The 26,759-nt window shown below is 44.1% G+C and overlaps 1 protein-coding gene across 1 annotated transcript in view; it reads left to right on the top strand.

Annotated features, from left to right (window-relative positions):
* The first annotated feature begins 259 nt into the window (after nucleotides 1–259).
* Nucleotides 260–26,759, top strand: part of LOC140741485 (alpha-2,8-sialyltransferase 8F-like) — a 72,092-nt gene continuing 45,592 nt past the window's right edge. Inside the window, exons 1-3 of the mRNA XM_073071733.1 lie at nucleotides 260–789; nucleotides 5,771–5,902; nucleotides 11,724–11,813. Of these exons, the coding sequence (XP_072927834.1) occupies nucleotides 692–789; nucleotides 5,771–5,902; nucleotides 11,724–11,813 (320 nt within the window). The 5' untranslated portion in view covers nucleotides 260–691. The remainder of the gene's footprint in view (nucleotides 790–5,770; nucleotides 5,903–11,723; nucleotides 11,814–26,759) is intronic.

The following is a 26,759-nucleotide window of genomic DNA, read 5'->3' as shown; positions in this document are numbered from 1 at the left end:
ATGATACATGATAATTCAACCTGATGGTCAGGAACGGTGGACTGAGCATGGTAAATAAGATCACAGCCTCTAGGTTTGGAATAGAAAATTCCGTTTGGATTTACTGTGGGGATAGGAAGTCCCGCCTTCAACAACGCCATTGGCTCAAGCGCTCGAGGAGATCCAGAAACCATGCCAATGATTGGCTTTCGGTACATGTCTGTTACTGAACCTGACCTTGGCAAATAATTCAAGTGGAAACAGATAACTGAGAATGAATGTGCTCTAGGAGATATTCATTTCTGAGCTTGTCTTCAACGTCGTCGTTAGTTGCAAGAGAAGGAAAATCCAAGAATTCTCTGTATCACTCCTGAAATTTATAGATTGACTTTTAGAACCACGGAAGCCCTAGGCGACGATGTTAAGGGGCAGGGGTGGGGTGGAGTGGAGGGCATGGTGCGAGTGAGTGGCAGGTCATTTGGTAGGTTTTAACTGAGGCATGGCAGGGTCGGTGGCAAGGTGCCGAGATGCGGTAGGAATGGAAAGACGATCTGCCCGCCCCTTGCTGCCGGCGCTTTCAACACATCAGGTTCACGTATTGGAACGTGCCCGAGGAATTACATTTGCAATATCTGACCAGCTTTACGGGAAACAAGTTACTTCCAAATGAATAGGGAATCGGTTTAAGTCTGACCGTAGCTTCGTGGCTGATATGGCCGCAATGTGTTCCTTCAGGACCCTGTTATTAAGCTGTGCGATTTGCATTTTTCTGCTTGGGATAATACATTTTGAATACTCATTCGATTACAGGTACGTAGCAAAAAAAAAGCATAAAGGTCTTTTTTCACAGAATTGGAGTTAGCTGGTTGTGATCGGAATCACACCGCGTCTACTGCAATGTGTGGTCTCAGTTGTGGGCTTTGTCATTTCTAAGCGGACGGCGCAGGTAGCCTGTTTGAGCGAAGTTTTGGTTTGAATGTCCTCCGCACCAGAGTTATTATAGTGCAGAGGGGAGACCCAGCTGTCGAGTCTGTGCTGGCTATGTGCGAGAGAAATCCAGCCAGCCGCACTACCCCTCCTCTCCCTATTTCCTGCCAACTGTTTCTCTCTTCAACTCTATTTTGAATGCGACAATTCAAGCCACCTCGACTTGTAGAGTCATAGAGTATTACAGCAAAAAAAAAACAGGCCTTTCGACCCATCTAGTCCATACCGAACTATTAATTTGCCTAGTCCCATCGAGCTGCATGTGGACCAGAGCCCTGCATATCTCTCTCGTCTACGGACCTATCCAAATTTCTCTTAAATGTTGCAGTCGAACCCGCATCCACCTCTTCTGCTGGCAGTTCGTTCAACGTTCATCACCCTCTTGAATGAAGATGTTCTTCGGACTTTTTATAGTGGTTGCTGTAGAGTGAAGTCGTTCCCTCTGTTCCCCTTAAACATTCACCTTTCACTCCTAACCCATGATCTCTAGGTCTAGTTTCAATCTGCTTACATTTACTCGATCTATACACCTCATAATTTTGTATACCTATACATACTCTCAAAAATACATTCCAGATCTGAGCGCTCAAAAGTTTCCCCCCTTGTCCTTCTGCATAAATAATCTGAAACGTTGGTTTATTTCATGCATCTCAGTTTTGGAATTTTTCTGCAAGTCGTTTTGATTTGGGGTAAGGTTGTAGGAATTGGTTCCTCAAAGAGAACTAACTGACTGAATTGTCTAGGGCGAGGATCTAAACCTTGCCTCCATTATTGGGATAGGCCTATTAGAACAGAAAGTTCCTGCCAGGGTTAAGAGATGGCAAAATGTCTTCTGGGATTTTTACTGTGCAATCTACCAAATTAAGGAGCAGCATTGATGTAGGCACTGGGAATAAGTCAGCTAGGTCATATTACTAACATTTAAAAGGCATAAAAGTGAGATGAATCATTGTGCACTTTGAACAGATATAAAGTAAGTTACTCAGTGCAAATAACCAGTAGATACCAAAATGAGACAAGAGTCTAAATGCAGAGTCCCTGTTGACAGAATGGTTGCTAATTAATACAAGTATACATTTTCATGATAGCATGTTGTCAGATTATAATGCCATTTAACTGTTTTTCCATTGGGGTAGGCAGAGAACATTCAGAGGTCACTCATTACATTGTGAAATGTGTAAAAGATTTCTGCCTATAAGTTAAGAATGACAGAACCTGCCATCACCAGGGCATATACAGTGCATGTGATTTTTAGTAACAGACTTATTGACTGCAGAATGATGCAGCATCAAGGGAAGCTCTTGGCCCATTGTAGTCAGACCTGCACTGGCACTTTGAAGGAGGTGACCAACTAATCCCACACTCTTGATTTCTCTCCAGAGCATACAGTATTCTCGATTTACTTTCTGTCTAGCGTAATTCCTTTGGCTCGGAACAATTTCAGATAGATGTTTGCTCAGGTTTGGCTCCATTGGGGACAAGTCTGTCAATGCTTAACACTTCAGTACAGTCACAGTGGAGATGAGACTGTCACTATGTAACACTGGAGTGGAGAGTGGTCAATCACTTTATAACACTGGGGTTTGGTACTGGTGAGGTTGGGTCTGTCACTGTATAACATAGGCGAACAATAATCGTGATGGTCTGTCACTGTATAACACTGGGGTACAGTATCGGTGATGACAGGTCTGTCACTGTATAACACACTGGGGTACAGTACTGGTGATGACAGGTCTGTCACTGTATAACACTCGGGTACTGTACTGGTGATGGCAGGTCTGTCTCTGTATAACACGGGGGTACTGTACTGGTGACGACAGGTCTGTCACTCTATAACACGTGGGTACTGTACTGGTGACGACAGGTCTGTCACTGTATAACACTCGGGTACTGTACTGGTGACGGCAGGTCTGTCACTGTATAACACGGGGGTACCGTACTGGTGACGACAGGTCTGTCACTGTATAACACGGGGGTACTGTACTGGTGACGACAGGTCTGTCACTGTATAACACTGGGGTACTGTACTGGTGACGACAGGTCTGTCACTGTATAACACGGGGGTACCGTACTGGTGACGACAGGTCTGTCACTGTATAACACGGGGGTACTGTACTGGTGACGACAGGTCTGTCACTGTATAACACTGGGGTACCGTACTGGTGACGACAGGTCTGTCACTGTATAACCCGGGGGTACTGTACTGGTGACGACAGGTCTGTCACTCTATAACACGTGGGTACTGTACTGGTGACGACAGGTCTGTCACTGTATAACACGGGGGTACCGTACTGGTGACGACAGGTCTGTCACTGTATAACACGGGGGTACTGTACTGGTGACGACAGGTCTGTCACTGTATAACACTGGGGTACAGTACTGGTGACGACAGGTCTGTCACTCTATAACACTGGGATACTGTACTGGTGACGACAGGTCTGTCACTGTATAACACTGGGGTACAGTACTGGTGACGACAGGTCTGTCACTGTATAACACTGGGGTACTGTACTGGTGACGACAGGTCTGTCACTGTATAACACGGGGGTACTGTACTGGTGACGACAGGTCTGTCACTGTATAACACTGGGATACTGTACTGGTGACAACAGGTCTGTCACTGTATAACTCTGGGGTACTGTACTGGTGACGACAGGTCTGTCACTGTATAACACTGGGGTACTGTACTGGTGACGACAGGTCTGTCACTGTATAACACGGGGGTACCGTACTGGTGACGACAGGTTTGTCACTGTATAACACGGGGGTACTGTACTGGTGACGACAGGTCTGTCACTGTATAACACGGGGGTACCGTACTGGTGACGACAGGTCTGTCACTGTATAACACTGGGATACTGTACTGGTGACGACAGGTCTGTCACTGTATAACACGGGGGTACCGTACTGGTGACGACAGGTCTGTCACTGTATAACACTGGAGTACTGTACTGGTGACGGCAGGTCTGTCACTGTATAACACGGGGGTACTGTACTGGTGACGACAGGTCTGTCACTGTATAACACGGGGGTACTGTACTGGTGACGACAGGTCTGTCACTGTATAACACTGGGGTACAGTACTGGTGACGGCAGGTCTGTCACTCTATAACACTGGGGTACTGTACTGGTGACGACAGGTCTGTCACTGTATAACCCTGGGATACTGTACTGGTGACGACAGGTCTGTCACTGTATAACCCTGGGATACTGTACTGGTGACGACAGGTCTGTCACTGTATAACACGGGGGTACTGTACTGGTGACGACAGGTCTGTCACTGTATAACACGGGGGTACAGTACTCGTGGGGATTGGTCTGTACAGGACTGTTGTGTCCTGCCAGCCTCCCTCATCGTTGTCTCACTCCCCTCAGCATCTACCGATTCACATCCCTCCCCAGCCCAGCTACTCTTTCCCCATAGCTTCATTCCCTCACTCTCCTTACCACTCATTCACCCACATTTGCCCTTTACCACTCCCATGATTCTACCCCATCACTTTACCCCTCACTCCCCCCGCACCCTAGCCCCATTGATTCACTCTTTTGTACCCCTCATTCTCCCCAGCATCCTCAATTGTGTCAATATATTACCCTGAACTCTGTGTGGTTTTAAATCACTCACCAACCCCTTGTCTCGGACTTTTACAAATGCCTTCTGACATTTCAATTATGTGAGGCCGCTCCGCCCCCCATTTATCTGCTAGACACATTCTCAACGGAGCCTGGTCGATGAGACCCGGATAATTTTCCTTCCATAAATCCATGTTGGCTATGTTCAGTCCTATTCTCCATAGTTGTTTTTGGACTAAGCATGGATTGCTCATAGTTTTCTCTCCTTAATTTCTCAAATAGTGAAGCCACAATGGCTACCCTCAAATCCACAGGAACAATTCCAGAGTCTGTGGAACCTAAGCCAAAGTACCCTATCTCATAAACCATCTCCTAACTCGTCGTCTGAACCCTTAGTGCCTAGGTGGCACGAGGCATCTCCTAATTGGTCCTCAGGATTTTATCAGCTGTCAAGATCAACAGCTTTTGACTGATGGGTTCTGGCAGTCTTATTCTTTGTATTTTATTCCCTGAAGATAAATGCAAAGTTATTGTTTAATTCCTTTGCTATTTCCATTAATTCTCCTGACTCGATCTGCAAGGGCTCATAATTGTCCTCATTAGTCATATCCTCATTAAGTACCTTAAACTTCTTCCAGTCAGTTGTCTGCTTCTCAAAGGCTCTGGGCCTGCACTCATTGGAATTTAGAAGAATGAGTGGGGATCTCATTGAAACCTATCAAATATTGAGAGGGCTAGATAGAGTGGACGTGGAGAAGATGTTCCCTCTATTGGGGAGGTGGAGGCCACATCACTGAGTATATTTAAAGTGGAGGTTGATAGGTGCATGATTGGTAAGGGCATCAAAGGGTACGGGGGAGCAGGCAGATGAATGGGGTTGAAAGGGATAATAAATCAGTCAGAATGGAATAGCAGAGCAGACTTGATGGGCCAAATGGCCTAATTCTGCTCCTAGGTTTTATGACCTTAGTGTCGTTGTCAGTCCATTTTTATGACTTATTTTGTTGAGCTCTAATCTGTTCCCAATCAGACCTATTGTTTTTTTTCTGGTAGTTTTATGTAATGCCCTGGTTCATATTTTTACTGTTATGCTGTGTGTATTTCTTTGAATTTATTCTTTGAATAAATTCTTTGAATTTAACACTCTCTTTAGTTTCTTTCTTGTGCACTGTCACTGAAATAGATTACTTCTGTTGCCCTTTCAGCTGTTCAGTTCTTTTTTTTCTTGCAGGTATATGGGCCGGCTGTCTAAACTGAAACTTAGCAATGTGTTCAGTCCAATTTTACAAGTCAATGACAGTGAAGAGAGGAGTCAAAATGAGAGTGACAGAGATGACGGAGTGTGTGAAATGTGTACTTCCAGGTAAGGATCTAGGGGCTTGAATTTCCACAGAGAGGGGAGTGGGGTGGGGATTTCCCTCTGTTATTCATCATGACCTGGGAATTTACTCTAGAGAATTTCCATAAATGACATCAACTCATTGTGGCAGAGTGGCGAGACTGTTGGTATCATTTAATCTCAGGTGAAATTCTCCAATACTGAAATGGGCCACACATAATATTAATGAGAACATATTTTTGAGCACTTTTTATGTAGATGATGCAGTTCACACTGCTTTACAATGGGATAAGGTGCAAACATGAAAATAAAATAAAAAATAAATATAAACACGAAAATAAAAGATATAAAGTTGTTAGTTAAAAGCAAGGTTAAATAGTTTTTGAACTGGCGCTTATTAGTGTCAACTGAGTCTGTATCCCTTATAGCTTTAGGTATTGAATTCCACAGTTTAGGAGCGTAGTTCAAAAAAGCTGATCTGACGATTTGAGAGGGATTGTTTTAATTCGAGAGACTGCCAGAAGAAGACCTGAGAGTTCGAGCAGGATTATGAAATGAAAACGAATTTGTGATGTACTTTGGTCCCAGACCAGTAAGAGCTTTAAAAACAAGTAAGGAAACTTTAAAATCAATTCTGAAAGATATAGGAAGTCAATGCAGAGTAGCTAGGATGAGAGTAATATGTTCCCTCATCCTGAGATTGATACCAAAACTGTGCAAAGCTTGATCTGGTCTATTATTGTCACATGCATTGGACTGCAGTGAAAAACGTCATGTATACTGTTTTTACAGATCAAATCATTACACAGTGCATTGAGATAGAACAATGTAAAACAATAACAATACAAAATAAGGTGTACCAGTTACAAAGAAGCGAGTATAAAAATTAAAGATTAGCTTTATTTGTCACATGCACAATGAAATATTGAAACATACAGTGAAATGTGTCATTTTGCTCAATGATTAACAATTGTTTTTGGGGTAGCCCGCCTGTGTCGCCACACTTCCTGTTATTAACATAGAATGCCCACAACTCACTAACCCTAACCCATACATCTTTGGAATGTGGCAGGAAACCTGAACATCTGGAGGAAACCCACATGGTCACGGGGAGAACGTACAAACTTATTACAGACAGCAGGGAGAATTGAACCCTACACTAAAGTTGCAAATCATAACAAGGCAGTTTGTGAGATTAAGAATCCATCTTATCATACAAGAGGTCTATTCAAAAGTCTGATAACAGTAGGATAGAAGCTCTCCTTGAGACTGGTGGTTTGTACTTTCTGACTTTTGTATCTTCTACCCATGGGTGCAAGGAGAAGAAAGAATATCTTTGATTATGTTGGCTTTACTGAGGCAATGAGAAGGGTAGACAGAGCATCATCTTTGTATGCATGCACTGTCCTTGGGTAGGTGCTGGCAGGGTGTAATGGGAAGGGAATAGAAGCCCAAATGATGGAAGATTTGGAGGCAAGTGAACTGCTTGGTTGGCTAGTGTGGTACAAGATGTGGAATTAATAGTATTGAAGGGCCAGAGGGCAGGGATCCAGCTGTCCAGGACAGGCGTTTTGGGAAGGTGGGTGTATGCTGAGTGCAGAAAAGATGAAACATGGATTTGGTTGGTGGAAAAATTGAGATTTGGGAAGTTTGGGTTTGGAAACTGGTCCATTAAAGAATTAGGGCTCAGAGGCTGGGGGTGGATGAGGGCTCTCAGAAACTAGTGGGCATAGGATTGGAAGAAGGGAAAATTCTGATGCCATATCTGTTGATCAGAAGCCTTCCACAGCAAATGTAAAGTGTACCATCGAGTGGCACTTACTAATAAACTGCACTGATACCTAGTTATGGTTTCACTAGGCTCCTGAACTGATCTCAGGCCTTGGTCTGAAATGGGTCAAAGAGCTGAATTGTAAGAAGATGTGAGAATGACTGACCTTGATGTCATTGCAGTATTTGACCAACTGTGGGATCAAAGGGTCCTGGTAAAATCATAGCTAATAGACATAAAATGGAAAATACTTCCAGTGTTTAGAGTCCTATATTGCAAGAAGAAAGATACCTGTAATGTCAGAGATCCATCATCCCTGAGATTACTGCAGGAGTTCCTTGGGGTAGTGCCCTAGGCTCAACAATCTTCGTTTGCTTCATCAAAGACTTTCCTTCCACCAGAAAATCAGAAGTAGCAATGTTCACCGATGGTTGCACTATGCACAATCCCATTTGCAATTCCTTAGCAAATTTGAAATGATGTGATGAGAAACCTTGATGGGGATGGTTAGGATCTAACTACTGGAGTATCTGAGGCTGGAATTGAGACACGGTATAAACCTGGAATGAGAACTGAGCAAAAACAAAACGCTAGATGATATCTTTAGTTAGGCTTATGATTGAGCACCAAACCTCAGATCAGGTGCTCTTTAAATATTCAATTCTTGGTGTCCAAAACATGATTGCCAATAGGTGGGATGGACCTGAACCCTTAAAGAGGCCATGCCAGATAGCCATATTCCAAAGAGTTAGAGCGTTTAAACCCCAGAAGTTGGTGCGGTTGGGTGCGTGTTGTAACAAGACACCATGTCTTTTGGTTGAGCAAGCTAGGGTTTTTCTCTTTGGAATGAAGGAGGATGAAGGGTGACTTGATAGAGATGATAACCAGATGATAACAGACATAGATAGAGTGGACAGCAAGAGGGCATAATTTTAAGGTGATTTTAAGGTGAACACTGGCATACCTTAGGGGTGTGTGCTTAGCCCACTGCTCTACTCTTTCTATACCCACAACTGTGTGGCTAGACACAGCTCAAAGACCATCTATAAATTTGCTGATGATACAACCACTGTTGGTAGAATCTCAAATGGAGTGAGATGCACCAGCTAGTTAAGTGGTGTCACAGAAACAACCTTGAACTCAATGTCAATAAGACCAAAGAGCTGATTGTGGACTTCAGGAAGGGTAAGATGAGGGAGCATGAACCAATCCTCATAGAGGGATCAGGAATGGAGAGAGTGGGCAATTTGAAGTTCCTGGGTATCAAGATCTCTGAGGATCTAACCTGGTCCCAACATATTGATGCAGCTATGAAGAAGGTAAGACAGCAGCTACTGTATAGTTCATTAGGAATTTGAAGAGATTTGGTTCGTCACCTAAACCACTTGAAAACTTCTATAGATGTACCGTGGACAGCATTCTGAAAGGCTGCATCACTGGTTGGTATAGTGGGGCTACTGCACAGGACCGAAAGAAGCTACAGAAAGTTGTAAAATTAGTCAGCTCCATCTTGGGTACTAGCCTCTGTAGTATCCAAAACATCCTCAAGGAGTGATGCCGTAGAAAGGCGACATCCATTATTAAGGACCCCCCCCCCCCCATCACCCAGGACATGCCCTTTTTTCATTGTAACCGTCAGGAAGGAGATACAGAAGCCTGAAGACACACACTCAATGATTCAGGAACAGCTTCTTCCCCTTTGCCATCCGATTCCTAAATGGACATTGAACCCACGAACACTGCCTCACTTTAAAAAAAAACAGTATTAATTCTGCTTTTGCACTTTTAATTTATTCAATATATATCTAAGTACTTAGTGGAATTGATTTATTTTATATTATTTTTTCTTTCTATACTATCATGTATTGCATTGAACTGCTGCTGCTAAGTTAACAAATTTCATGACACATGCCGGTGATAATAAACCTGATTCTGATTGGATGGAAGTATGAGGGAGATATTAGAGATAGTTTTTTTACACAGAGAATGTTGGGTGCATGGAATGTCCTGCCAAGGGTGGTGGTAGAGGCAAATACATTAGGAACATTTAAGAGACTCTTATATAGACAGATGGATAAATGGAAAATAGAGGGCTAAGTGGCATGGAAGGGTTTGATTTATCTTAGAGTAGGTTAAATGGTTGGCACAACATTGTGGGCTGAAGGGCCTGTACTGTGCTGTACTGTTCTATGCTCTATGTAAACGAAGCAGTTCAAGACTGCAAGCACCGAGATCTGGACAACATTAGGCTAGGGATGATAAATAGCAATATCAGCTGTTCCGTAGAAGTACAAGGCATTGACTACTTCCAGCAGGGATATTGTGTGAGTAGGCCTCCGTTAGTCTCGATAGACCATGGATATGTGCCTTGGAAAGTTTCCAGGGCGCAAGCCTGGGCAAGGTTTTTTTTTATTGAAGACCGGCAGTTGCCCAAGCTGCAAGTCTCCCCTCTCCATGCCACCGATGTTGTCCAAGGGAAGGGCATTAGGACCCATACAGCTTGGTACCGGTGTCGTCGCAGAGCAATGTGTGGTTAAGTGCATTGCTCAAGGACACACATGCAGCCTCAGCCAAGGCTCGAACTAGTGACCTTCAGATCACTAGACAAACGCCTTAACCTTTTGGCCAAGCGCCAACATGGATATTACCATCTCATCATTGAATCTCCATCATTATATTGACCAGAAGCTCATCTCACCAGCCAGATAAATATTTGTCTTTGCAGAGAAGGTCAGAGGGTGGATATTGTGCAGTCAGTTACTCAGTGCCTCATACGCCAAGGTCTTCCCAGCCAATAAAATGCACAAGTCAGAAATTCAGTGGGACTTGGCAAAAAAAAAAGGCTCTGCAACCAATATCTGTGGCCCTCAACTCCTGAGATCTGTAAAATCTTACAGTGCAATTCTCTGGCAATTTAGAGTCATGGAGTGAAGTAGTTACCCTTCAGGTTCCCCTTAAATATTTTACCTTTCACCCTTAATCTATGGCCTCTAGTTCTAGTCTCACCCACCCTTGGTGGAAAAGGCCAGTTTGCATTAACCCTCTCCATACCCCTCATAATTTTGTGTATCTCTATTAAATCTCTCCTCATCCTCCTTTGCTCCTGGGAATAAAATACTAACCTATTCAACCTTTCCCTAAAATTCAGATCCTCAAGTCCCAGCAATATCCTTATACATTTTCTCTGTACGATTTCATTCTTATTGATAGGTGGCCACAATACTCCAAATTAGGCCCCACCAATGTCTTATACAACTTCAGCATAATATCCAATTTACAGGTGATGCCACATTCAAGGAATTATGGATCTGTATTCCTAGATTACTGTTTTATCACACTCCTCAGTGCCCTGTTGTTCACTGTGTAAGTCACACCATGGTTTGTGCTCACAAGCTACAAAACCTCAAACTTGTCTGCTCAGAGGAATTCTCCTCACCCAAGTACTAAATGCCTGATGCATCGTGAGATTCTTCACTTGGCACAGTGGCACACTGGTAGGGCTGCTGTAGTGACCTGGGTTCACTCCTGACCTCGGGTTCTTGCCGATCTGTCTGTCCTTGGTCATTTCCATTGCTGTGGAAGAGGCAAAACAGAAATTGGAAGGACATCACATATTCTGCTTGGGTAGTTTACATCCCAAAAATATGAGTTGAATTTTCCAAATTTCAGGCAACCTACACCTCCTGTGTTCTCCTTCCATGTATAGTCATCTCTCCACATAGGTTTTGTTCACCATTCCTGAACTCTCCCCCACCTTGTTCCAATGGCCCATCAGCCCCTATATCCATCTGTTTCCTCCTATTACCTTCCATCCCCCATTCTCCCAGAAACCCCCACCCAGTCCATTTGGCCATCATTCCTTTGGTACACCTAAGCCTCTATTCCCCTCTCTCCTCATCCCCAGCCCATCATCCCCTTTTTCATCTTTCCTGTTTCTCCATCAGCCTTGATCCAACACATCATTCAGCTATGCTACTGTGCTGCCTACAAAAGATTGAACCAGGGACCTCTTGATCTGCAGTCAAAATCTCTACCACTGAGCAACACCCCCATTAATACAGCATTTTTGTCTAGTCAGCAGCTGAACTTCTGGTCTGCTCAGGAATGGAATTCTACAGACTGTGAGAAGATTTACAAGTGGATTGCAACCTCTCCCATTCAATGGTAAGCTTTCTTTTCTTCCTTTCTTACCAGAAACCTTTTTGCTATCGTTACCAGAGTTAAAGAGACAGCTTTTATGGCCCATCCATGGTTTCCTGGAGAAGGCGATGGTGAGCTGTTTGTTTGAACAAGCTTGTCCTTCTGATGAAGGTGCTTCAAAAATGGTGCTAGACCCAGGCATGGTGAAGGAACCATAATATATTCCCAATCAGATTGGAGCGGAAACCAGTTAGTGTTGTTCTTACAGCCCTGGCCTTTCTTGGGGGTGGTGATTGTGAGTTTGGGAGGTTCTCTCAAAGATACTTGGAAAAATTCTTTAATAATCCAGGAGCTGATTAGACTAACAATGCAAAATACAAGGTTTTCTTTTTTTTTCTCTCCACTGCTACTTTCCTAATTTTCAACAGTGATAGCCTCTTTTTTCCATCCGATGACAGCCTACAGCTGAAGCTTAAGTTGTCTGATGCCTATAAAATGCTGGAGGATCTCTGCAGGTTAGGTAGCATCTGTGGAAAGTAATTTACTGTCGACATTTCAGGCCAAGACTTTTCATCAGTACGTTGGGGGATTGATTTCACGAAGGAAAGGAAGCCTTGAGTCCTACTGAAGGATCTCAGTCCAAAACATCAAATGTTAATTCATTTCCATAGATGCTATCTGACCTGCTGAGTTCCTCCAGCATTTTGTGTGTGTTACTTTGGATTTCCAGTAATTACAGAATTTCTTGTGTTGGACTACATCCATGTTGTGATTACTAACTGAGGACATCCCAGAGAAGCATGGGAAGTAAGTATAGACTGCATGTGTTAACCACTTTTCTTTGGACCTGCAGTTATGGTGCTGTGGCTAAGACATAGTCATACAGCATATAAACATATCCTTCAGCCGAACTGGTACATACAGACCAAGATCCCCATCCAAGATAGTCCTATTTGCCTGTATTTGACCCATATTCCTCTCAATCTTCTTTTCCATTGTTGAAGAAAGACAACTTTAGAGACCAGACTTCAAGTAGTGACAGTTTTATTCAGCATGATATCATGGAGAGCTTGCAGAAATGTGCAAACTTTAAGTTACAGAAAAATATCGATATATATTTATACTTCTAAAGAGGTGAACATATGTGACTACTGGCATCCAAGTTACATAAGGAGATAAGTAAGTCAGTATATCTGTAGCACAAGCTATTTTTAATCATAGAACAGACAAGTGACTAAATCATGTGCATGTTCCTCTTTTCGGCTACCTACACTCAGTGCTGCATCTTGATTATGAAAGATGGTCAGCTGTCTACAGGTCTTGACTTAGGATATTGGGTTGCAAAGTTCAAACAAAAAAATGCAAGTTAGCTACTTAGTTCATTAACCCTTTTGCTGACCCACAATTCCCTTCTTTTTGATCGTAAGATCAACCTTGAAGATCAGTGTCAGCAAAAAGGGCTTCATACCCCAGGGGTAAAGATCTCATAGCTAAATGATCCTCCTTGTTTCCCTCATCCACTGGAGTTCTCCTTTCTCTATAATATACAGGAATAAGAGTTGATTCCTTCCCTGGATGAGTATTGTTCTACATGTACAATGCAGTAGGAATACAACTATAATTATTGCACCCAGTATTATACATAGTGAACCAATGTAACTCACCACCCACTCAAGCTTCCAAATGGCCACCATCCTTCCGCAGGATTGTAATTATGAAACTAATCCTCTACTTTCTTGATTTTTTTCCCCAGCAGCCTGTTTAGTGTGATCAGTTAGATGAGTTCTGTTTTTTAATTAAGTGCAACATTCTTGTCCTATTACAGCACAAGTGCCTCCTTGTTCAGACAACACAAAGTCTAGGGCCATTCTGTTTTGTAATGCTACAATTCTTTCTGCTACTAACTCGGTAGATATTTCTGAAAAGGCTTCTCCAGTTTGACCAAAAGCACATGATGTTTCATTTGCTGATTTCTCTAATGCGTAAGCCATAATAATCAATTCTCTCTTTATTTGTCCCACCCCGGACATTGGCTATTATCTGAAGTCTCTCGTTTTCTGTAATTGCCTGTTTCCTTTCACAATAAGGCTCATGATTCAATTGTAAGTATGATGCATAAATGGTATGACGTGCCCCAATCCCCAGTCCAATCTTTTGGCAACCACCAGTAGGCCCAGTTCCCGCAAATCCAGTAAGTGCCATTGAGGGTGGTTTTATTTATTCATTTATCCCATCTTGAAGTTAACATCTGCTCACAAATGCTCTGTCCTCTTTTCCATCAATTCTTATTCTTCCCCAACAATCAGGACTCTACCTAATTGCCCTCTAACTTCCAATTTGGGACTAATTGAGTTGTAATTGTTGTAATTGTGAAATACCATCCAGTAAAAGATTTACTTCTTACCACTATTTCATTTGTAACTGACCCCGGGTGTGTAAGGTATCTCCAGCAGGTAAATTTGTATGGTCCTTAAAGGGAATCCTGCTTTTTCATGCTGGAGAATGCCTAAGCATATCCAGCAACGGGACACATTAGTGCGATTAGCATACTCATAAGCCATTTTCAAGAAGGTATTTGTTTGTTTCACTTCACTCCCTAAGGTGAGGATAAGGATTAGTCCCATCACAACAGTCACTAAATTCTTTGCCCTGCAGCTTTTTTTCTTTTTGCTTTCCTGTTCAGCCTTCAGGGAGAGTGGTATTTCCAGTCTGTACAGAGTTATGTGAACCCAATCAGATTTACCAGCCACCTTCAGCACCATTCTGGTAGTAAGCAGCACTTGGTAAGGACCTTTCCACCTAGGAGAAAGAGTCTTTTTTCTAGTGATTTAACACATAATCTCCTGGTTTAAAGGGGTAATTATTACTTCCCCCTGGCCTGGGCAGCACCTATACCACCATCCCATGACTTGCCTGTAGTGTCTCATAAAGAGCTTGGGCATTCTCCATCAGTCCAGATGAGACCACTTTGAGTGGGTGCCAACACAGGTTGTATTCCTGTTGGCATAGGTCTTCCCATTAATATTTCAAAAGGAGTCAGCTTAGTTGTACGTCTAACTTGATTTCACAGGGTATAGACAATGCCGCAGACCATCTCCTAGCAGACTTTGTAAGTGTGTTTTTTATGTGTTCCTCCAACCCAGAAGACTGAGGTCGGTATGGGATATGTAATTGCCAGTTGCCAGTTAAATGCCTGACTAAGTGCTTTAATGACTTGGGCTGAAGTGTGTTCCCCTATCACTGTTGGTATTAGTGAGGACTCCAATTCCATGGATATCTCGTATAACACATTTTAGTACAGTGCTGGTATCGTCCTTTCTAGCAGTAAGTGCCTCAACCCATTTGGAAAACATGTCTACAATTACCAGCATACCCACTTCATTGCAGGCATGTGAACATAATCGATTTGAAAACTAGTAAAAGGCCCCTCAGGCATGGGTAAGTGGTCAGACTTCACTGGTGTTTACCTCTATTGTTCTGCAAACTGATCCTACAAGTTTCATACACCTGGGCAGCCGCTGATGTTCCCGGGACAAACCATTGTTGTGCGATGGCATGAGTGATGCCATTTTTTACCTGCATGGCCATGCCCATGTGCCAACTTAGCGAGGGCATACAGGAACTCCATATACTATACTTCCATCTGGGGTGTCCATAACTCGGACTTCCTTTGTTCGTAGCCATGAGAAATCCAATGGCTGCATTCCATGGCATCTGCCCGGGCCTAGGCTGCACAGATATCAACAAATGGAGGGGCAAGTGACTGCTGCTTCTGTTGGGTCATAATTTTAACTACTGCCACCTGAGCCAATTTTGCTTGTTTAGCAGCAGCGTCTGTCACTGCATTGCCACAGGAGATTTCATCCTTTTCTCCTGCGTGTGCTTTGCATTTGACAATAGCAAGGTGAGAAGGCAGGAGAATAGCCTGAAACAGGTTAATCATCAATTGAGAGTGCTGAATGGGTTTTCTGGAAGAGATAATAAAACCTCTGTTTCCAAAGGGCACCAAACTCATGGGTTGCCCTAAATGCATAAACAGTGACCGATTTCCCAGTACCTAAAATACAAGCCCATGTAAGTGTAAAAAACTTTGCGGCCTTTGCAGATGCCCCAGGAGGGAGCACATAAACTCTCAAAGTATCAAATGAAGATACAATAGCATAACCAGAAGGGAGTTGAGCATCTGACAGACAGAAGGAGGACTGATCAGTAAATAGCATAAAGTTAGGGCTATCTGAAGGGATATCCTGAAGATATAGGCGGATATCCTCTATTACAGCTACACAATCAGAAATATCATCAGGGTCTGTAAAGAGCTTAAAGAAGGCGGGATTTAAGTCAGGGGTTCTCTGGAAAGAAAGATTGGGTTTAGGTTGTAACATGATCTCATATCCTGTACTTCTAGCAGCCATAAAATGTTGTGTGGCAGCTGATTTTAGGAGCCAGAATGGTACAAGAGTGATCTAACACACTAGGATTTGATTTTTCTACCATAATTACAGTGGTGGCAACAGATCCTAGTCATCCAGGCCTACCCTTTACAGCTGATGGTAATTGTACAGAATATTAGACAATAGGTCTCCTGAGGTCCCCATGCTTTTGAGTCAAGGTGCTGTGGTGAACTACATATACCTGTCTGGACACGCCCCCTGCTGACTGCTCCTGTGGCTCCTCCCACAGACCCCTGTATAAAGGTGATTGAGGTCTGAGCTCGGCCTCTCTGTCTCCAGGATGTAGTATAGTGGTCAATCACTGCTTGTTCCTTCTTCCAGTCAATAAAAGCCGATACCTCGCCTTTACGTCTCAGAGAGAGTTATTGATGGTACATCAGGTGCTGCTTGCACAGCCCTGTTTTTCATTTACAAAAAACTGAAAAGGTATTGAATAGTTTGGCATGCCCAATGCAGAAGCAGTAGATAGAGCTGTTTTCAGATCAGTAAAAGTGGTCTGCATTTTTCATTTGCATTGTATTTCATTAGGCATTCTCAGCAATGAGGCTTAGCCACCATTTGATATTCAGGGACCCAATGTCTGCAATAATTAACCATGCACAAAAAGGATAACATTTCAATTCGTGTTCATGGTGCCCACAATCCTGTCCTGGCCTAATTTCCAAGTCCCTTGTGAAAGTATGTGTCCCAAATACTGCACTATAGATTGGCAAAGCTGCAACTTGCTTAAGGACACTTTATGTCTTTTCTTGGCCAGGTGTGTCAATAGTGTCTTTTTCATATCAATAACTGTGGGAGATGCAATGAACAAATCATCTGCACATTGCTGCTTCCTGGTAGTAGCTGGAGTGTACTCAAATGTTGTCTCACTGCGGTGGCATAAACTGAGGGGCTCGCAGTGTAGCCTTGGGGTAGCCTGGTCCGGGTATACTATCTGCCACTGTACATAAATGCAGACAAATACTGACTCTCTTCATATAAGGGAATAGAGAAGAACGCAGAACAGATGTCTATTCCAGAATAGCATTCAAAGAGGGCACAAGCTGGAAAGGATAACATTGGTATCCAGAACCACGGGGGAAAGAGGAACAACTATCTTATTAATAGTTTGGAGATCCTGCACAAATCTCCATTCATTATTCATTCCTGGTTTAGGGATCAGTAATCTAGGGGTGTTACAGAGACTACTGGTAGTGACCAGAACTCTTTGTCGTAAGAGGCCTTCTATAACTGGCCGACTGCCTTCCACAGCCTTAAGTGACCATTATGTTGCCTTATGAATGGTAATACCACATTATTTTTCAGATTAACTTTATGCAGTGGGGTGGAGTAAACAAGGCCAACGTGATTCCTATGCGATGCCCAGAGGGAAGAAGGTACCATAGTTAATGAAAGTAGAATTAAGTATTCTGGGGAAGGAGGAGGAATATAAATACAGAATAATAATTAAGTTGGACTAGAAAATGGGCTCCAAACAAGCATCCTGCCTGGTCAGAAAAGAGTTGTAAATCATATTACCATTACATAGGGGAACGTGCTGTATATTGTGTTTTTTTTTGCTTGCAGAGCCTTTACTATAGGTCCAAGCAATTTGGGGGTAGTAAGTGGCTTTGCTGCAATATGAGGTGCTGATTTTGGCTGAGGTGCCGAGGGCTGGGTTGGCACTTTTCCAAAATTCTTCTGTTGGGGTGGGGGGGGGGGTGTTGATACCTAGCCACCTCCAGCCATTTATTAAAATATGGTATCATATAACTGTAATCTCATGTTGGATTTCCTCCCCCACTTTGAGTTTCTTTCCAAAACTCTATTTTTATCAAATCAAACAATCCTCCATAGGGCCATTGCCCTTGCAACCACCTTTCACTAGTAAAAGGAATCACATACCCGCTATCTCCTGTTTCCAATCATACCTTATCAGCTGGAGAGCGTGGTGAACTAAAGTCTTTTCCAGCATCTTTTCATGCACACATGTTGTTCCTGCCTTTCTTTCTTGTCAGCTTGATAGGGAATTCCTTCCCTTCTTTGCTGCTTCCACTTCCCATTCTCTGCTTCCCCTTGTCCTGCAATTTAACGTTTTAGTTAATGAACACTATTGAACAGAGACCTGCTCTCTTCATCCCTTGAAGTCTCAATCTATGTTATTTTTTACTTATTCAGTTGGCAGCTTCTTGGGTTTTGTGGTTTTTCCTGCTTGGTCTTGCCCATCCCATCTCTCCCACTCCTAAAGAGCAGGATTGGGGTGGCTCAAAGTGAATTACACAAAATTTTTCAGACCCTCAGCTAGCCAATTTAGTTCGATCCCGTTAACTAGGAATCCCACTGACTACACCAATCTGTGGAATAAAAATGACTTTAGAGACCAGACTTCAAGCGGTGACAGCTTTATTCAGCATGATATCATGGTGAACTTGCAGAAATGTGCAAGGCTCTAAGTTACAGAACAATATTGATATATATTTATACTTCTCAGCAGGCGAACATGCGTGACTACTGGCATCCAAGTTACATAAGCAGATAAATAAGTCAGTATATCTGTAGCACAAGGTATTTTTAATCAAAGAACAAACAAGTGAATAAATCATGTGCATGTGCATATTCCTCTTTTTGTCCATCTGTGCTCAGTGTTGCATCCTGATTATGAAAGGCTACTGCCTGCAGGTCTTGGCTTAGGATGTTGGGTTACTAAGTTCAAATAGAAAAATGCAAGTTAGCGATTTAGCAAGTTAGTTCATAACCCTTTTTCTGATCCTTCTTCTACATCATATACCTGTCCAAGTATCCTTTAAATATTGTTCACACCCACGTCAGTTGACTTGTAATCCAGAGAGCAGAGTTCAAACCCCACCACATAAATTATTTGTCAATTGACACAAAGGTTGGTAGTGTTGTGGATAATATAGAAGGTTGTCATAGGTTACAATGGAACACTAACAGGATGCAGAGCTGGGCTAAGAGGTGGCAGATGGAGTTCAATCCGGAAAAGTGCAAAGTGATTTACTTTGGAAGATTGAACTCAAAGGTAAAATATAGGATTAATGGCAGGATTCTTAACAGTTTGGAGGAACAAAGGGATCTTAGGTTCCACATCCATAGATTCCTCAAGTTGCAGTCCAAGTTGATAGGGTGTTTTAATAAGGCAGATGGCACTGACGATACACACAATGTTCTGCAGGCAGCTCACAAAACTTCTAAATATACTTTTTCTGAACTACTATTGCTGCACTCTGCAGCCTGTAATTTCCCTTTAAGAACTGTACTTTTGAACCATCTAAACGAACTAGTAATTTGTGATCACAAACAAGAGAAAATCTGCAGATGCTGGAAATCCGAACAATACACACAAAATACTGGAGGAACTCAGCAGACCAGGTAGCATCTATGGAAAAAAGCACAGTCAACGTTTCAGGCCAAGACCTTTTGGCAGGACTGGAGAAAAAAAGCTGAGGAGTAGATTTGAAAGGTGGGGGGTGGGGAAGGGGGGGAGAGAAACGCCAGGCGATAGGTGAAACTTAGAGGGGAGGGATGAAGCAAAGAGCCAGGAAGTTGATTGGTGAAAGAGACAGAAGGCTATGGAAGAAAGAAAAAGGAGGGGGATGTGGAGGAGCACCAGAGGGAGGCGATGGGTGGGCAAGGAAATAACATGAGAGGGAAAAGGGGATGGGAAATGGTAAGGGGGGGGGGGTGGTAAGAGGCATTACTGGAAGTTTGAGAAATCAATGTTCATGCCATCAGGTTGGAGGCTACCCAAATGGAATATAAGGTGTTGTCCTCCAACCTGTCTTATCACGCCAGAGTTGGAGGACATGGATGGACATATTGGAATGGGAATGGGAAGTGGAATTAAAATGGTTGGTCACTGGGAGATCCTGCTTCTTCTGGCAGATGGAGTGGTGAAGTGGTCTCCCAATCTACGTTGGGTCTCGCTGATATACGGGAGGGCACATTGGGAGCACTGAATACAGTATATGACCCCAGCAGACTCACAGGTGAAGTGTCACCTCACCTGGAAGGACTGTCTGTGGCGCTGAATGGTAGTGAGGGAGGAGGTGTAGATGCAGGTGTAGCACATGTTTCACTTGCAAGGATAAGTGCCAGGAGGGAAATCAGTGGGGAGGAACAAATGGAAAGGGAGTCACGTAGGGAGTGACCTCTGCAGAAAGCAGAAAGTGGGGTGGGGGGTGGGGGGGGGGAGGGAAAGATGTGTTGGTGGTGGTATCCAGTTGGAGGGGTGGAAGTTTTGGAGAATTATGTGCTGGATATGGTGGCTTCCCTTCCTCCATCATTTCACGCATGCCTGCTCTTAACCCATCCTCCCGCCACCTTACCAGGGATAGGGTTCCTCTTGTCCTCAAGTACCACCACACTCGCCTCCATGTCCAGCTCTTGTTCATACTCTTGTTCTCCCGACGTGGAACATCTGATAATTAAGTGCCATTCGTTCTACTTACCAAGAGAGTTAATCTGCTGTGATCCTGGCTGCGCTTTATGTACCACCAAAGGCCGCTGTTAAGCAAGCACTTGATATATTGAGTGCCCAGATTAGCAAACAGGAAATAGCCTGACACCTTTCAAATCATTGCTGGGGCCTCAGTCAAGCTTGCTTGAAGAAACCTCTGCCCAATCATCATCAACATATCACCTGCAGCACCCAGGGGTCCCAATTCACTTGACCTTTGTTACACTATGCTTAGAAATGCCTACCGTTCCATCCCTAGACCGCATTTCAGGATATCTGATCATCTGGCTGTCTTCCTCCTTCCAGCATGCAGGCAGAGGCGAAAGAGCAAGGTACCAGAGGTCTGGACAACAAAGAAGTGGTCACAGGAGGCAGTGGAGCATCTGTGGGACTGGCCCATTTTCAAGGTCTCATCAGTAGATGTGAATGAATACACCACGATTGTCATGGGCTTTATAAAGACGCTCGTGGAAAAGTGTGTCCTCACAAAATCATTCAGAGTCTTCCCCAACCATAAGCCCTGGATGAGCTATGAAATATGCAATCTGCTGAGGACCAGATCAGTAGCATTCAGGTATGGCGATCAAGGGAAGTGTAAGAGGTCCAGGAATAATCTCCAGAAAGCCATCTCACATGCAATGTGGCAATTCCAGACCTAACTTGAATCACTGAAGGATGTTCGATAGCTGTAGCAGGGCTTGAATGCTATTACCTCCTTCAAAATAAAGCCAAGTGACATAGAACGGAGATGAGGAGGAATTTCTTCAGCCAAAGTGGTGAATCAGTGGAATTCTTTGCCACAGGTGGCTGTGGAGGCCAAGCCATTGGGTATATTTAAGGCAGAAATTGATAGATTCTTAATTAGTCAGGGCATGAAGGGATACAGGGAGAAGGCAGAAGATTTAGGCTGAGAGGAAAATTGGATCAGTCATGAAATGGCAGAGCAGACTTGATAGGTCCAATGGCCTAATTCTGCTCCTATATCTTATGGTCTTACGTGCAACAAGGTTTCGCTCCCCAGAGAGCTCAATGCCTTTCATCTTCGCTTTGACCCACAGAACATGGAGGTATCTTCACAAACTCCCACAACCACTGATGATCCTGTGATTTCAGTCTCTGGGGTCAACATGTGAGCAGCCACAGGTGAACCCACAGAAAGCATCTGTCCCAGATGTTGTACCTTGTCAAGGGCTGAAGACGTCTGCTAATTATCTGGTTGGAGTGCTTACAAATATTGTTAACCTCTCGCTTTGGCAATCTGAAGTACCCACCTGCTTCAAGCAGGCTTCAATTATAGCAGTGTCCAAGAAGAACATGATAACCTGCCTGAGTGACTATTGTTCAGTAGCACTTACATTCTCTGTTGGTGATGAGACATACCAACTTCTGCATAGCAACTTGAGCCTGCTCCAATTTGCTTACTGGAGCAACAGGTCCAGAGCAGATGCCATTTCATTGGCTCTTCACTCAACCCTGGAACATCTGGGACAGTGAAGATGCTATTTATTGGCTACAGCTCTGTATTCAACACCATCATCCACACAAAATTAATCAGTAAGCTTCAAGACCTGGGTCTCAATACCTCCTTGTGCAATTGGATCCTCGATTTCCTCAACCATCAGTACATAAGGCCATGTACTCAGCCTACTGCTCTACTCGCTTTATGGTGGTGGCATCTGTCGGTCTTGAGAGACCATGGATCTGCGCCTGGAGTTTCCAGGGCACAGGCCTGGGCAGGGTTGTATGGGAGACCGGCAGTTGCCCAAGCTGCAGGCCTTCCCCTCTCTACGCCACCGATGTTGTCCAAGGGAAGAGCACTAGGACCCATGCAGCTTGGCATTGGTGACGTCACAGAGCAATGTGTGGTTAAGTGCCTTGCTCAAAGACACAAACGTGCTGCCTCAGCTGAGGCTCAAACCAGTGACCTTCAGGTTACTAGTCTGATGCCTTGCCCACTAGGGCACGCACCAACACACTCGCTTTATACTGTGAGGCTAAATATAGCTCCAATACCATATTTAAGTTTGCTGACAACACCGCTGTGATAGTCTGAATTAAGTGTGGTGAGGAATCAGCATATAGGAGGAAGATTGAAAATCTGGCTGAGTGGTGTCACAACAGCAATCTCTCACTCAATGTCAGCAAAACCAAAGAGCTGATTATTGATTACAGGAAGAGGAAATTGGAGGTGTATGCGCTAGTCCTCATCAAGGGATCAGAGAGGTGTCATTTCAATGGATCTGCCATGGGTCTAGCATGTACTGTAATTGCCATCACCAGGTGGTAAGAGTGGGCTCCCTCACCTCTGCCTCTGACCCTTAACACAAGTGCCCCTCAGGGCTGGGTACTCTCCATTAGTCTTGATAGACCATGGATTTTCACCATGGAAAGTTTCCAGGGCACAAGCCTGGGAAAGGTTTTTTTTATGGGAGACTGGCAGTTGCCCAGGCTGCAAGCCTCCCCTCTCCATGCCACCAATGTTGTCCAAGAGAAGGGCATTAGAACCCATACAGCTTGGCACCGGTGTATACCCATGACTGTATCACCACCTATAGTTCCAATCTGCTAATTAAATTTGCTGATGACACTACACTGATTGGCCTAATCTCAAATAACAATGAGGAGAGAAGTCATACAGAGAAGAAGTCATCACCCTGACACAGTGGTGTCAAGAAAACAACCTCTCCCTCAACATCACAAAGACAAAGGAGCTGGTTGTGGATTACAGGAGAAATGGAGACGGGCTAACCCCAATTGACATCAGTGGATCTGGGGTTGAGAGGGTGAACAGCTTTAAGTCCCTCGGCATAAACATCGCCGAGGATCTCACGTGGTCTGTACACACCAGCTGTGTGGTGAAAAAGGTACAACAGCGCCTCTTTCACCTCAGATGGTTGAAGAAGTTTGGTATGGGTCCCAAAATCCCAAGAACTTTCTACAGGGTCACAATTGGAAGCATCCTGACTGGCTGCATCACTGCCTGGTATGGGAACTGTACTTCCCTCAATCTCAGGACTCTGCAGAGAGTGGTGCGGACAGCCCAGCGCATCTGTAGATGTGAACTTCCCACTATTCAAGACATTTACAAAGACAGGTATGTTAAAAGGGCCCGAAGGATCATTGGAGACCCGAGTCACCTCAACCATAAACTGTTCCAGCTGCTACCATCCGGGAAATGGTAGCGCAGCATAAAAGCCAGGACCAACAGGCTCCGGGACAGCTTCTTCCACCAGGTCATCAGACTGATTGATTCATGCGACGCTAATGCATTTCTATGTTATATTGATCATTCTGCTGTACATAATATTTATTATAAATTACTATAATTGCACATTACACATTTGAATGGAGACGTAATGTTAAGCTTTTTACTCCTCATGTATTTGAAGGTTATAAGTAATAAAGTCAAATCAATTCAGTTCAATTCAAAGAAAGCACGGCAGCACCTCTACTTTCTTAGAAGTTTGCGAAGATTCAGCATGTCAGTTAAAACTTTGACAAACTTACGTAGATGCGCAATGGAGAGTTTCCTGACTGGTTGCATCACGGCCTGATATAGAAACACCAATGTCTTTTGAATGGAAAAACCTATAATAGATAGTGGACATAGTCCAGTCCATCACAGGTAAAGCCCTCCCCACCTTTGAACACATCTACAAGGAGCACTGTCATAGGAAAGCAGCATCCATCATCAAGGACATTACCATCTGGGCCATGCTCTCTTCTCACTGCTGCAATCAGGAAGGAGGTACAGGAACCTTAGGTCCAACACCATCAGGTTCAACAAAAGTTATTACTCCTTAACCATTAGGATCCTGATCCAGAGTGGAAAGCTTCACTTAACTCAAATGATTCCACAACCTGTGGACTCACTTTCAAGGACTCTACAATTCCTGTTCTCAATATTATTTCTTTCTGCATTAAGAATTGAAAATACACATGGACTAAGATGTTAACTGTCCTGTGCTATCATCAGTGGGATCAGCAGTTGATCTGCCACCTGTCTTCAGGAGTTTCGGCCTGCTTATGATCAAGACCCCCTCAAGGTGGTGGGTCAGCAGTGCTAAAACACCACCTCCCACTGGTGAGTTTAACAACTTGGCATCTGCCTCTATCAGAGTTGTTGGTCGCTTCCATCCAACAGATAGTCTACTCTTCAGGTGTCTATGCAGCTACTGGAGAGTTTACAAAAGGTGGATACACTGACTGACTATCTGCCCCTCTGGACGTACTTGGTCCACACCCATGATGATCCTGCCTCTGCTGCCTCAGCTACAACCCTGCTGGTTGACTTGATCTCTCTTCTAGTAAAGCCAAGGTCACGCAGCCACTTCTGGAAAGTGAACGCAATAAAGCCACGGCAACCTACTTCGAATGGATAGCGTGAGACCTTCCACCCTCTGTCTCTGCACACTGATCTTAATTCTGCATATTTGGTTAACTTGCGCTCATGGGCTTCATCGATGTTGTCTTCCCAGGGGACTGTGCGTTCACCAATAACCACTTCTCCACTGGTGTCAGACCAGACGATTATATCTGGACGCAATGTGGTGAAAACTATTTGCTCCGGGAAACTGCCTTTCCCATCCAGGTCGGCCTTGACACACCAATCATTGGCTGAAGAAAGTATGCTTGATCGTGGGCCTGTGCTGTACACCCTTGACTTAGAGCCTTCTTTCACAAATGATATGTGATGTTCTGTGCAGCATGGGGCATGAGATAAGTTGTGCTGCTGTACTCTCTGCTCAACCGCTTCTGTTACAACTTTGAGAACGTTTGACTCAAAGTTTGACTCAAAGATTGACTCTGCATGCACTCAAAATATGCTGAAGTGTTCCCTTCTCGCCACAAGCAGCACACCTGTCTGTCTTATCTTTATACCAGGTGCTGAGGTTGGCAGGTGTTGGGAGCAGGTCATACACTGCTCTATATAGAAAAGAAATGCAGAGCGGTTCCATTTGCCACAGGACATTCCAAGATAGATGTTGTTGTTCAACACTTTCCCACCAGGTCCAAGCCCCTTGTTTGGTCAGGCCAGCTGCTTTAGCTAACCTCTTCTCCCCTTCTACCTCTCGTATTTCATACGTTACAAGCTCACAACGCTCCTTACCTGTAGAGGATGACCACCACTTGTGGGTTGTCCATCCAAGTCCCTGGTGGCCTAGCTGGGTAGCCCCAACTGTCTCCTTGTGCTTCAATCTAGACTCTGCCTCATTGACTGCTGCCTGGGCTGACAGCTTCCTGCCTGATCTCACATCTGGCTGGATGTTCTTGATGACAGGGTCTTTTGAGTCTCGAAGGATCAAGAATAATCCTACCTTGGCTACCTTGACCTCTTCAACCAGGGATTGCACTGGGATGGTAAGCTTTGTCTGGCTACTGTGGATCGTAACATTGGTGAGGCTGCTCGGTACTCCAAGCCACTTCTTCACATACTTGTTGATCTTCCATTCCATTGCCTCAACATGGGACATTGCCACTTCATAGACAGTTAGTGGCCACATTATCCGTGGCATCAGTCCGTACTGCAAGCACAACAACTTCAACTTGCCAGGCAAGCCACACTTATCGACAGACATCAGACCTCTGCTGATCTGTTCTCCTGTCTCTTGAACCCTCTTGTTGTCTCTCAGCTCCTCTGTGTACCATCGCCCGAGGCTCTTAACTGGTTGGTCCTGAATGGATGGAATCTCCTCATCTCCTCTCCACAAAGGGTGAAATGAAAGTCAACCAGCTTTCCTCTCCTAAGAACAAGGCTCCTTGACTTCTTGGTCTTGAACTTCATTTTTCCCCAATGCATTAGCTCCTCGAGTCTAGATAGTACACTTTCCACTGCCTCCGTGCTAGGACCCAAAAGGGTGAGATCGTCCATGAACGCTCATATTGGTGGCAACTCCCCTCCGCCATCAAGTGCGACACCTGGTCCCACTGATTCTGCAGCCCTCACAATGACCTCCATGGCTAACACAAAAAGGATGGGTGAAATCGCACATCCCATCGGGATACCAATGTCCGAGCTCTGCCACCTAGTTGTAAACTGCTGAGTGGAAAACCTCATCCAGA

This window comes from Hemitrygon akajei, chromosome 18 (genome assembly GCF_048418815.1).
Source record: "Hemitrygon akajei chromosome 18, sHemAka1.3, whole genome shotgun sequence".
NCBI classification, from domain to species: domain Eukaryota; kingdom Metazoa; phylum Chordata; class Chondrichthyes; order Myliobatiformes; family Dasyatidae; genus Hemitrygon; species Hemitrygon akajei.
This window is presented reverse-complemented; position numbering and strand designations above follow the sequence as displayed.